The 14,195-nt window shown below is 36.9% G+C and overlaps 1 protein-coding gene across 3 annotated transcripts in view; it reads left to right on the top strand.

The window, feature by feature from the left end:
- Window positions 1–9,931, top strand: part of ZDHHC2 (zinc finger DHHC-type palmitoyltransferase 2) — a 35,397-nt gene extending 25,466 nt beyond the window's left edge. For 2 of the 3 annotated variants that reach the window (XM_053976176.1, XM_053976178.1), the window contains 5 exons: window positions 1,457–1,583; window positions 1,745–1,837; window positions 2,884–2,993; window positions 3,422–3,499; window positions 6,100–9,931. In XM_053976176.1, the coding sequence (XP_053832151.1) occupies window positions 1,457–1,583; window positions 1,745–1,837; window positions 2,884–2,993; window positions 3,422–3,462 (371 nt within the window). In that variant the 3' untranslated portion in view covers window positions 3,463–3,499; window positions 6,100–9,931. The remainder of the gene's footprint in view (window positions 1–1,456; window positions 1,584–1,744; window positions 1,838–2,883; window positions 2,994–3,421; window positions 3,500–6,099) is intronic. The other variant, XR_008436855.1, reaches the window with a different exon arrangement.
- The last annotated feature ends 4,264 nt before the right edge of the window (window positions 9,932–14,195 follow it).

Raw genomic sequence — 14,195 nt, 5'->3', positions numbered from 1 at the left:
CGTAAGCTGATTTAAAGTAGGCCAATGAATTGACTTGTTTTTTCCTGGTTTTGGATTTGTTAATGATGATTAATGATGATTTTGTTGATTAATGGAAAACATTGAAAATAGGTATGTGTATCAATGGAAGAAAGCTTGTTTACTTCAAGATTTCCTCTGAGATTTTTGAGTTTCTTCAGTATTCTAACAAATCATTGACTTTCAACAATTTTTTACTGGTATTAATTTCTACTTAGTTATAAATAGAGCAACGTTTTATTAAAGATGCTTATTTGAACAGAAATAAATTAGTGTACTGTTTATAAACTGACCTATGATATAATTATATTATAAACTGGCCTATAATTATAATTTTAGTGCAAAAAAATTGTTAAAAAAAATGTGTTACACTTCTAATTCAACATTTCGCGTTTTCAAAACAAATGTAATCTCATACTGGCAATTTAACATGTTTCCTGCATACTTAATTTACTCAAAAAAATCTGAGTGTCTCTTCCTATTTTACTTTGGGAAACTGCTCAATATGTGAAGCCTTAAAAATGCAGTAATTTGGTAATGAAGCCATGATTAAGTGTGACTATGCTTAAATCATCCTGGGAGTTCTTTTCCTAGCCTCACATGGGCATCTAAAAGGATGCCCCCATTTTTCCTTCCCCCTTCTTTAAAATCCATTGTAATTAATGCACACTGCATGTGGAAGGTCATTTCCAGCAGTTCTTGGCTAAGGTTTGACTGCAGAAGGACAGTCTCAGCATGGTTCTGACATGGTTTGTGGGAGCTGTACTGTCAGGACATTAGGACAGAGCTTTCCTGCTATGTATAGCCAATTAAGGGAATTAAATAGCTATCAGTCACTTGGTGAAAAGTGAATGAATTTTCTGCTTCAGGCACTTTGCAACACTTGAAGCTATACTTAGCTCTCTTCTCCAGAAATTTAGGTTGGATGGCCGGGGGGAATAATCTGGGTCTGTGAGCAAAGACGTTTTTTTATGCAGTGGTAAAAACACACAGTATTTTCATACCCCAGTGTGTGTGTAAAGCTAGTCTTACTACTAAAGTAGGTTACCTTTTTCTTCTTTGCCATTATTTTTTTCTGTAGTTAACCCTTTGTTTAGGTTTTTCTTTCTTGAAACTGACTGTGGCGTAGTCACAGACTGAAATCTTCATATAAACATATCATGTCTTCTTAAAAACTGAGTTCCTCACTCTTCCTTGCCTTGGTGAGGGAGGAGGGTGAAAGAGGCTTCCACCCTTCCTCAGCCATTGGACTTGCTCCACGTGCACAGTGCCTGTGTAGCACTGACTTTGGCTTCCAAGAGTGCACTCACACTTTTTCTCATCATTTGGGCAGTACAGCCTTTCCTTTTGGGTGAATGGCAGTGCAATTGCCTAAGTACTGGTGGAGACTTCAACATGCTAACCTGCAAAGAGGTCTAATTAATCTTTTTCTTTTAAGAGGTCTTCAGAGCTCCCATATTTCGTCACAGAACAGATAAGAATGGCTTTAGCCTGGGCTTCAGCAAAAACCTAAGGCAGGTGTTTGGTGATGAGAAGAAATACTGGTTGCTGCCTGTGTTTTCAAGGTATGCTGTTCCTAATGCTTAATTTGTTTGAACTTTTGAATAATCAGGGTCCAGAGCGTTTGGGGGATGGTTTTTTGAAATAAAATATAGTAATAAATAAAAAAAAGTTCTTCAAAGTTGAGAGTTTTTTGTACATATGACAGTAACTCTGAATTTTTCAGTTTAGGGGATGGTTGCTCCTTTCCAACTTGCCTTGTTAATCAGGATCCTGAGCAAGCTTCCACACCTGGTGGACTTAATTCAACATCCAAAAGGTAATCTGCTTTTGTTACCCATTTCAAATAGTTGATCATATTTTTCCTGTGCACACATAAACAAAATGATGTATAATATACTTAAAAGTGGTAAGCAAATGAAGAGTATTCTTTTAATAAATCCAAGTCATATTTTAATAGTTAAGCTGTAAATCAGGTAATCCTCACATTTATATTTAAATTTATGGAAATGAGGCAGGGTGAGTTTTTCCCCTGATGAGCTTTGTCTCTGTTCAGTGACATCCCAGGGCCTGAATTTTTCACACCTGCTGAACAATCAGTATCAGCAGTATTCTTTATGCATACATATGAGATGGTTAGTCACACTGCCTGTGATACAAATCCATTGCCTTGCATGGCTTTTGGGGGATGCCTGCTTTTTCTTGTCTGGTGAAAGCTGCTTCATATAAGGGAATCATCCCTAATGGCACTTGAGCCAAAGCACAGGAAGCTGAATATTAAGTGTTGTTTCTGCTGATAATAGAACATGTTTTATTAATTCTTATCCTTAATGGACATTACATCTTTAAAGTGTGAAAAGTATGCATATTCTCCTTTAAATAAATTCATATTGCATCTTTTTTGAAACATTTGATAAGTATAGTGAATACGTGGCTAAGAAATGATAATGGAATCATACTGACAATCTTTTATTCATAAAAGAAATATATGACATTTCAGCTTGCTGTTTATTGACGTTTTATCTTACCCCAGCATTCTGTAGCTTATGTTAGGAAAGAGATTTTGGAGATGTTCTCTCCACTATTTATCATGTCAAGTTTGTTGTAGTGAAGAAGAATATAGGTAGGAGTGCATTTGGGGCTGAAGTACATTTATTAATATAAAATAGCTGTCAGATTAAAAATCCCTGTGCTTTTTAGATTGTGCTTGCACTTGTGACAACTACAGTGTAATGTATGTAATGATAAAAAAGTAGTGATTCATCAGACAAGGAAAATACTGCGTATGACAAAGTGTTTGTAATGTGTGGTAAGATGATGAAAAATTACTGCAGTTCACTAATGTTCTTTTTATTGGTGCTACAGTGAGAACCATCTGTTTCCTGCAAAGCCTTTGCGTGATTCCCAGAGCCACCTACTTACAGATGCACCATCTTGGCCAGAAACTGCTGCAAAGGCTGACAAGGGCAAAGTTGGTAAGGAGTTGACTTATGCTGCAATGATTTGTGTTGTATAAACTAGTTTTGGAGGATATATTGTAACAATGACCACGGTCACATGGTTTGTATTCATGAACCAAAATTCATGAAGCTTTTTTTAAATGCATGCTTGTAGGAAGTTCCATGTGTCAAGCTGCTTTCCCAGTTAAGCCTGAGCAAGGGATATCAGAGCACTGATACCAGTAGGTGCTAATTATTTTTTAAGCTAGGCCTGATTTGACAGCAAATTTCTTATAAAAGAGGTGACACCAATTAGCAGCTAGTGAAAAGTTACGTTATAGACATGGGTCAGGACTTGGTAATACAGTAATGATATCAAAATTATTGTTAATTCAGGGTTGTATTATTTGCTGAAATAGACATGAGACCTTTTCCTGTGGGAATACTATTTTTTGTCTTTTAAGGTATGAGCAATCCTGCATTAACCATGGAAAATGAAACCTAATTTCCCTTAAAAGAAACATCTGAATATGTAAGGAAAGGTATGTTAATATTCTCTGTATTTATTATTTTAAGGAATGCACAAAAGAAAATTACGAAAACACTTCCTCTTTGTTTTCTTTTCTTCAATTAATTTTTTTACCACGTGTAGTAGCACATGAACATTTAGTTCAAACATTTAGTTTTAAAATGAACCTCCTATTTCTTGATGTGTCATGTTTGCAAATTAGGTTGATCTTTATACTCATTGGTTTTTAGGTAATAGTCCATTTTTTTATTATTATTATTTATTATTATTCCCTTTATTTAGAAAGATGCTGAAAAGTGTGAGTATTCAAGCTGTTTAGCCAATATTTGTCACACTAAGTTTGAAATTTAGGCTGGTTCTTAACACTAAATGCAAAGATCATAGCTTTGTCTGTTAAAACAGGTAAAAGTCTATCAAATTATGAAGCAAAAAGGATTTAGTCTAATATATAATATATATAAGCTATTAGTGTCTTGCTCTGAGTCACGTACTGAGCTGCATCCTATTTAATAGTAAAAAAATGCTGCCTACTGAAGACAAAAGGTGTCCATATGACTTCCTGAGCATTTAATCACCTGTTGTCAAAAACAGCTGAGATTTTCTTGATTTCTTGCATTAATATCTTGCAACACAGACTTCTCAGAAAGCAGGTTTGAGAAGCAGCTAGTAAATTATGTTAGGTACATAACAGGACATTTGCCCTGGGTTGTGGAGAATGAACACAATCATCACGTTCACTCTAGTACTTAAATATAGCTAACTCCACCAAAACCTACAGAATTAAATTATTGTGTACTTAAATCAGGGAACTGCAGTGATTGTTACCTGACCCATTAGGAATCGTATTGCACTGTCAAGGCAGATTATAAAACTAGCAGGTGTGCAGATACCAACAGATGGGCCCATAGCTTGTATCAAAAGGTTCCCAAAAGTTCAGTTTAGTTCATGAGAGAAATTTAAAAACCTCTTGGCCCTTACATTCTGGTTTTGTGTTCAGTGATGAAGACACAGTCCCAGATATAGGTACATCTGCAAACTCGATGATGATGTAAAGTGTTAGAGGTGTTGAAAATGTGGGTGTCAGATGAACAGAGTTAAAGAGATGAGTGAAGGAAACTCAGATGGTGTCTGCAATTTTCACTGCTCTGTGTATGATATTTTAATATAAACCCCTCATTTCTAACCCTTTGTTCAAAATGTGAAACATTGCATTTCTGCACTGCTTAATCCATCAGTTCTTTCAACAAAACAACAGCTTCCAGAAAAGACTAAATTACTTACCTTCAGTTACTTTTAATGTCTTACATGTTATCACTAATTAAGAGTAAAATATTGGAGACAGACTTTAAAGAAACAGATTCTTGGATTGTTAGAAGAAATACCATTAATTGCAACTAGTTTTATCAGGTTGGAGTTCCACTTTCTGAAGTCCTAACACTTTATTTACTTAAGTAATAGCTTTTAAACTTTAATCTTTCTTTGAAGGGTGTGTACATTTTATTGGAAGTTTGTCATTCAGATTACTCTGAATATCAGACATAGTCTATGACTGGTCTAAAGATGTTAAAAGTGTGTGGATTTTCCTATCAGTTTAGCTTGATAAACATCTTGTGCTCTTTTTAAATTATTTTCTTCTTTTAGTCCAGTCTGAGAAAGAGTTGAGTTTGCTGTCTGATTACTTCACTCTGTGGGGTTTGGGGGCTTTGTTTGGTCTTGTTTTTTCGTTTTGGAAGCATCCATTTTTTTTAAAGAGAGACTATTTCAGAGGAGGTTATGTTCCAAAGAGTAAGTCTAAAGTCACATAAAGGGGCTCCTGGAAGTTGGTTTTGCCTCACTTGGATTCATGCACTTTCAGAAGGGTAGTAAGAACTGGTAATTCTCTGGCATAAGCATAAGCACCAGATTGGTTGTATCCTTAGCTCTGAGATATTTCTATGTGGCAGTTAAAACTTTCTAGACTAGTAACAAAAATGATAGATTACTGTCTACATATATGTCACATACAGTTGCTGGAATAAGAGCCTGTATATAAAAACTTTTTAGCTACTATGCATTTAACTTCATTACGTTACTGTCAATATAGGAATTATATTTGTTCCTAGGGATTCAATAGAACACTTTTAATAGAGCTGCTGAAGTCACCACAACAAAACCAAGTAATTTCATCTTAGGTATGAAAAATACAGCCTGCAGACCCTGCCAATGTGTTAGAATTAGAATTTATGTCCCATTGAAGGATCTGTTCAATATCCTGTATCCGATATTCCTTCATATTTCAGCAGAGGACTGATTATCGAAAGTGCCAGATGTAGTTTACACTAATGTAATAGAGAATTATTTTTAAATTATGTTGGTATCTGGAAGTACTGTAAAAATAGCTCGTATCATTTTATAAACTGGTGGCCTGCTTGGTGTGTAGTCAGTACTTATCATTGTCATCCTGAAGTAGATTAATAACACACCTGTGAACAGTCTTATTCCTCTTTAGGGCGGGATTTTTATTCTGCTGTTAGTCACTTTCCCCTTCAAGTTGATGAGACTTGTTACAATAACATAATTTTTAAGTATTCTTTGATTCTAATAATGTGGTTTGTGATTAATATTCTGTTCCAGTTTAAGAGCAAGCTGTTGTTGGAAGGAAGATGCATTCTTCCAAGTATCAGCCCTGTCGGCCAGCTGCTCCTGTCTGCTCCTCTATGGATGTGCTCAGAAAACAAACTGACAGATGATTAGCTGTCTCCATGTCACTGCTTGAAACACAAAACTAAACATACGACTTCTGAACCATATAAAGGATGTTCCAACTTAAAATTACTGAGTTTGAATGGTGAAGGATGATTGAGTACTAGAAAGAGGAAAAAAAGAAGAGTCTGCGTTTACAATTGTAAAAATTCAATGGCTGGTTTTACTTTGATATTCAGCACAAGAAAAATGTGATCTCCGTACTATCAGTTCATGTTCTTGGCTTGGTTTTGAAAATTCACCTTTTAATTCAAATTGTTGTAAGTAGTTGACTTTAAAATCAAATTTTTGCACTACTGGCTTTATGAATTGGGAGAACAGCCAGTGTTGATTAGGAATAGTGTAGTGGCTTGGTGGACTGTATTTTCTTTTGAGCCCTTGATAAGCAATTTTTGAAGGTAAGAAGACCTAAGTGAAGTATCTGACTGTTTCTGGAACATTTTTTGGAAAACGTTATTCTAAAAGCTCTGTTTTCCCAAAGGTCTGCACTAGAGATAGTTTGAAAAGTTGCTGAGAAGGAAAAAATCCTTTGGTTAATTGAATGCTACAGTGGGTCACTGCTCAGTGATGTGATGAAAAGCCTGTGTTCAGGTGGGTAATATGTAAATGAAACCAGCCAGCTGGGGATTTTGATGGATGCTTCACAGAATAGTCCTTTGAAATAGGATTTTATTGTCCCATTTGGAGCTCTTTCCCCTTTGTGAAGCAAATGTTGGCCCTGAACTTTGATCCAAAAGGCCTTGGACCAACCTGTGTTAGTTACTGAGGGCCACTGTCTTTCAAGCTCCTAATTTCCTATTAATCAATATTTCTCTCAGATTTCTTTTTTCACTTTTTCTTCAAGACACTGCCTTTCTTACTGCATAACTTAATGAATACCATGTGCAGTCAAGGTGACTTACTGTTATACTTGTGATATTTGCATTTACAGGACAATGGACTTTTGATTGCAATACCAAAAAGCCAAGCTGCTGCACATAGGAAATCCCATTCAATTAAGTTAGGAGCTAGCAGCTTTCTTAGGATCAGAGTTTACTGACCAGAATAAAAGACGCATTTTTGGCTTTCAAAGTCAAGGAAGTTTCAGCAACACAACTCTAATTGTCTTGTGCCTTTTATATACACTACATTTATGGTATCAGTGTTTACATTTAAATGCAAATTTCTATTCTGAAAACAACTTTAGGAGGAACTTAGTTATGTTTTCTAGGGGGCTAGATAAAAAGACAAGTCAAAAAAGAAAGGTGAAAACCTCTCAGACTACACTGAGTTCAGTTGAAATAGGAAAGTGCTTCTATTACCAAACCTGAGTTACTCAGTGGGTTGGTTCACAGTGTAAAGATGCCAGTCACTTGTTTAGGAAACTGGCAGCAGGACTAAGTGATATAATTCTGAAAGCAAAAGATACTACTATAATTAACTCTTCTACCAGCAGGTAACTTCAAAATTTGTCTTTCTTGGGTTTGCAACTTAAGTGATAGCTGGTGTAGCAAAATGTGTTTTTTTTTTTTTTTCCTCTAGTAAGGGAAAATGTATTTATTTTACTTTTTTTCTTTTAAATCTAAAAATTTTACCAGCCTGAAAACATCTATTTATTGCCAGAAGTGCCAGAGTGTGGATCCCTTGATGTAGAACACCTTTTTTAAACTAGCATGAAGGTAGCATACAGTTTACATTATGCCTGCAGAGATCTAGTTACCAAAAGATTTTTTGCAGCTCTTTATTCAGTGTTGTTCTGTCAGCTTACCTCATATTCGTGTTTGTTTAAAGGTGAACTTGTCAAGGGATAAGGGGGAGAGGGAAAATATATTTTTTAACACTTCAGGTTCTCTATCTGTAGAGTCTTGTTTTTTATGCAGTTAGTCACAGGGTGGTTTGTCATGGAGCATGCATTTAAAAATACTGAGTAGAAAGTTGAAATTCAGCTTCAGTGTGTCTTGCGCCATATTTTTATATAAAGACAAAAGATTTCCTCCCCAGCAAAACACATCATGGAAATAGAGCTCTCTAATACAGATGTCAGTCTCTCTGTGGCCAGGGCTCTGGGATCTCTCAGTAAGGCTGGGGATCAATGTAGAGAAAGGACAGGGATAAGGGATCAAGAAATGCCTGGCTTCTCCATGTCTCAGAAGTCGCACTGGGAAAGCACAATAGCCCTAAATAATCTGCAGTTCTGTTGCAGCCAGAGGCTGTCCCCCTCACAGAAAACTGATGGAGGCATAGGGAACAGACACTGATGAAGGGAGGAGAAAAAGAAGGAAAGGGTGGTAGCTCAGAGGTAGACATTGAGCAGATCTGAGCCAGGGGGCTGTAGCTATATCTGCTCTCTGGATGGGCATGAGCTGTGTCTCCATGAAGAGCACTGTCAGCAGGCTTTGAGTTTTCACTGTGTAGAGTATGGACAAAATCGAGTTAATCATGCTCCAAAGTATAATTTCTGATGATATGACTGTACTTTTGGCTTTAAACTCTCTAATACCTTCTATAACAAAGTGAAAATTCTCTTTTTGACATACTGACCATTGTCAGTGTTACAATGCATGCAGGAGAATTTGTGAAGTCAGGGTAGCAAGGATGCAATGTTGTTTGTCTGCATATACTGATTCTCCTGTCCTTTATATCCTTGCTAGGCACTTTACTACATACAGCCTTTTGTGTAATTTCTGTATTTTTTTTAAGGAGTGCTTTTTACCTACTGTACAGTTACTAATCTACTTTTTTGCTAAAAAGAAAATAATATCCCTGATATTTGTCTATGACTGCGTTTCAAGCTTTAGTGGAAACTGGATGAGTTCCGCAGACTCCTCAGATGGGCCTGAGTCCCAAATTACACCAGAGTTAAATTTATTTTGTATATATGTAAACAGTCATATGAACCATAGCTCCCTACATGTGTAGAAAATGTCTTTTATTTTTAGGTTAGAACGAATCCAAAACATCTGCACCAGAAACAGTCCACACATACTCTATATCAGTAGATGTATTGGTGATGGAGTACTCAAAGTCTTCACAGAGAACTATTTTTGTTAAGAAAATGGAACACAATCTTTGTGAGCAGTTAAGTTAGAGCTGCTGTTTTGCACTTTAATTCTTTAACTGGAGAGAAAAAACACTGCCCAGTTTAGGTTATAGACTGAAAGTTCTTGAGTAAACTATGACTGGGCATAGTCTACTAAAGAATGAGACAGGTAATGAATGAAACACAAAATCACAGAGTGGCATAGGTTGGAAGGGACCACCACTGAGGTTATCTGGTCCCTGCTCAAGCAGCATAATCCTAGAGCACATTGCACAGTATGAAATACAGATGGTTCTTGAGTATCTCTTGTGAGGGACACTCCAGAAAGGAAACAAGTTTGTTTCAGTGTGTGGAATGCTGTAGCTGTTTTTCATCATTATTTGGACTGAAACCAAATTTCCCTTAAAAGAAACATCTGAATATGTAAGGAAAGGTATGTTAATATTCTCTGTATTTATTATTTGATTTGATATTACCATTTGAAGAGTGCACAAAAGAAAATTACTGAAATACTTCCTAACTGTTTTCTTCAATTAATTTTTTAATTAACTGAGAGTTCTTCCCCTGGTTTGGTTGACTGGTGTGTGGAGGGGTGGGGGGAAATATATTTCTACATAAATTTAGTGTATAACTTTGCCACATGTTTATGTATTGCTCACATTAATAAATGCTTCATGTTCAGCATGCCATGTATGTAGTAGTCATTGACACACTACTATCAGTTTTACTAATGGTGTCCCTGAACAGCAGAACATCATCTCTACTAGGGCTTCACTAATAACATAGTTGCTGTAAATGTTGCCCCTCGCCCCTTCACCAGGAGTCTTGGACTTTTATAGGTGTATTTCCATTCTCCAAGGTTCACCTCACAATGCACTGACCCTGGAAGAGGTTGAGAAGGAACCAGTTCTTTTATCATCTCTCATGGGTGATACACTCTATGCCTTTATGCTGGCAGAGCAGACAGACCTGCCCTGCTTTTTGAGTACTGTTGATGGTCAAAAAGATGGAATTTTGACCCCCAGAAAAGGAGGGGGAGGTGGAGGTGTCATAAACCCCCTACACTTTATAGAAGTGAGAAGGTACAATAAAGGTAACTACTAACCAGGATTGTCACCCCCAGTAGCTTTGCTTCATGAGGGTTCTCCACTTCCTACCAGGATAGATTCTTCAGAGCTGCCTGACTTTCCCCTCTTTCCGAACAGTCTTCCTTAGCAAAGTGCTGGATCCACCTCCTGTGCAGAGAGGAGTGAGACTGTTGGCTCAGGGACCTCTAAAATTGCAGGAACAGTTATATAAAGATGAAAGCAGCTTTTACCTCTACCACTTCAGACGTAACGTGCAGTATATGGTCCAAGCTCATCCTGTTTTTAAAACCCTTCCTAAAATATTGGTATTGAACCATACACAAACATTCTCATCCAAAACAAGATTAAAAAAAAAAAAATGTGCTGCTATGCAGTGGAGTGGTGGGATGTCTCTATTGCTACTTCACTTGCATCTATCACCTGCTTATCAGTGACTTTGTAGTAGGATGGGAAAAGCAAGCCTTCTGGGATGAAACTTTGGGCAAGTGACATCTGACATAACCGTGCCATGTTTCCTCAGCAGTTTTTCAATTTTTCCTTCTTTAAATTTTCTATCATCTTCCTTTCTTTCTTCTCCTTCCCTTCCCTAGCAGTCCAGATTGAAAGTGTTAAATGTGAAATGTACAATCACTACTTAGGTTCTTTATTATTCTCCCTCCCAAAGTTGATTCTAAATAGGTAATTCCTTCATTTCTCCAAGTTGTAACTCATCACTGAAATACAATAACTCAGTAACTCTGAAATCCATTATTTGAGGCATTGATCACATCCTTCATCCTAGATCACTGTAATCTCAAGCAGATGGTCCCAATAGTTTGAGTGCAGCAGTTGGAAGATGTGCTGTGAGCTATCTCCCCTCTCTCCCCCTCTGCATGCTCACAGTTTAACTGATTGGCATAACTGGAACAGACCCAACACTTCCTGACAGTCATCACTTTATGAAGTCACTTTCCTTTTTTTTTTTATCTGAAAATAGAATATTTCTTAGTTCACTTAAGAAAGAGCTCCTGTTATAAAGGCAAAAATAGACAACACACACACAGTTACAGCCTGAACAAAAGGAAGTTGTTTCTAGTTATTTTCTCCATCACATCAAGAGATTTTTCTGGCCAATATTTCAAATAAATACAATAGTAAAAATCAGCAGCTTCATATAAAACATTATGATAGATACTACAACTACTCCCCAGAGCATGCAGAAGGACAAGAATGAAGGCAACAGGGAGCTTGCCAAGGTCAGTTATTATATGATGAGAAGTAAAGAAAGGGTATTGCCAATGCCACCCCAGCTCTGCTTCACTGTCCTACAAAAAAAAAAAAAGCACATTTTCTGTAATGCAGTTTAAAAAGTTCATCTGCTGGCAACTTCTACCTGGTACACAGAGAAGGCAAGACTTCCCCTTTCTCCAGTTATTCCTCACATCCAACACAGTTAACTGAGGCAAGTGTCTTAGGAGCACGGCAAAGAGCACTCTTGGGCAAGACAATTGTTCAAAAGAGGCAGGGACTAGCATCTCATCTGTGCTGCCAGAAGGACACCACCAGCCTCTGCAGAAATCAGATCTTCACAGTTGGCATGAATGTGCAGATTTATTCCCAACCCAAGACTGCTAAAATAATGCAGGAGAATCATCCTCATTTCAGTACCTGTGTGAGAGCAGTGCAAGAGGGAAATAAACACCAAATAAGCACCCTTATGGAAGAGAGAAATAAAACTATCTGCCATGAACCAGTCAAGGTTCATGGCAGATTGTTTTACTTTATTTTATTTTCACTAAACATAAGATATACCAGGAAAATAACTTCATGGTATGAATAGAAAAGTACACAGCGATAACTGGTTTTACTCTATGTAAAAATTGGGATTTATTCTTTGTGAGATTTTGTTCAAATTCAACAATTTAAAGTAGCTAGACAAATACCCACAATTCTACTGGAGGCTTTTGGCTTTCTTTGTCATCACTGACATGGTGGAGTAAAATATAAAACTTGAGAAGTCTGTTTTATTTAAAATTTCACTTAATTATTTCACAGGTTAATAAACTGCAATGAACCCACACCACCCTAAATCCATTGACATGTGATTATTAAACTTCCAGCGAAGTTCTAAAACTGCTTCAAGTATAGGTTGTCTTTCAGTGCATATTGTTTAAATGAGTTATTAGTTAATTCAAGGTTGAAAAGCCACTTGGGAGTTTAAAACAGAACTTCTTTATGTCCAGTGTTTTTACATTCCTAATCTGATCTTCCTCCACCAAGGATAAATCTTCCTTATTCCAGACAATGTCACATGTCCTGCTTCCACCTTTGCATGTTTTGAGTTGAATCAGAAGCACCTTGTTCATGAATGCAGGCTTCCTGCTATTTTTCTTGGATTTTCAGAGTAAGGGAATGAAGCATTCTTGAGCATGGAGTAACCAGTCAGATAAGGTAAGAGAAATTTCTTGGATGTCAGAGTTTATAGGTCATCAGCAAATTCATGTGGGAAAAAGCCTTAAATAGTCTGAATGTGTTCCAGACCTATTTTCTTCCACCTTAAGGATGCTTCTTGCCTAGTTTCAATGAGCAAAGGAACTAAATGCTTAAAATAAAAATTATATATATATATTAAAAAAAATAGTGAGAGAGAACATAAGGTTCCTGGAACACTCATCTGACTCCAGAAGCCAAAAATACAAATGGATTAAAAATAGAAAGATCAAATATAACAGGTTGTGATACTGCATTTCTTCTGACAAACCTACTCAACAACAGTGTATTTTAAATGGATTGGGAAAAGCAGAGGCCTAGAAAGAGAATTCTTGTCTCTGAACAAAAAGGTGCATGTCTAGACAGCTGGAACTGTACCAGCACATTAATTTTAGCAAAAGCAATTAAAGCTGGCCACTTTGGAAACAGATTTCAGGCTCTGAAGTTTACACGTAATGGTCCTACACGTAAGAAATCACTTTTTTAATAATCTCTACAATTCACAAGTTAAATCACTCCTTAATGGAAACTAAATCTAATTTTGCCAAGGAAATGAATGATGCACAGATGTCTCTCCAGCTGCAATCAACTCTCAACAGACAGATCACCGTGATCAGACCAAGCGTTCTCTCACAGAGTAAAGCCTAATCTGTTTCATGCTGACCAGTGACTTTTGAGAAATGCTTTTGTTACTGGAAGAAAACTCAAGAGTAGAATTCTTTGAAGTCAAATACTGGTCTAGTGGAAGCTGTCCTTCTCCGTGGCAGGAGGGTTGGAACTAGATTGTCTTTAAGGTTCCTTTCAACCCAAACCATTCCATGATTCTATGACAGGAAGCAAAGAAAAGCACAGCACAGCATATGGGATGCTCAGCAGTCACTTCAAAAGCAAATCCCCATCGGCACTAGAACTTTTACTGTAGGCACACATTCAGAAGGCTCTAAAAACTTCCTTTGATCCTTGATTAAAAACCTACTTCAAAACAAAAACCCATTAAAGTCCTTCAAAGAGTCATTCTGCTCAAGTTAACCAGATAGCTGTATCCATATGCTTTAGGCAAAGGTACTACTTTAAAGCAAATGCATCAAACTTCAGGGGCTCTTCATTCCATGTCTATGCAAACCCTGGAGGCCACAGTAAAAATTCATCCTGCTTTCACTATCACCATCTTAAAGCCAAAGACAACTGAGGTTAAAACAAGTCACCATCATCTAATGCATAATGGTATAAAAGTACTAATGGGATTAGGATGCCTCAGAAGTAAATTGCAATCACCCCTCTTCCAACTCAGGACAGTAGGAATTAAATTACTGGAAACCCACTAACACAGTCCTGCTCTGAATGTGAAATCAGTCAGGGAGTAGCAAGTTAGATCCCTCTATATCAGCACG

This window comes from Vidua macroura, chromosome 4, assembly GCF_024509145.1.
Source record: "Vidua macroura isolate BioBank_ID:100142 chromosome 4, ASM2450914v1, whole genome shotgun sequence".
NCBI lineage: Eukaryota > Metazoa > Chordata > Aves > Passeriformes > Viduidae > Vidua > Vidua macroura.
Note: the sequence above shows the minus strand (reverse complement) of the source record. Positions and strands in the feature narration are given on the sequence as shown.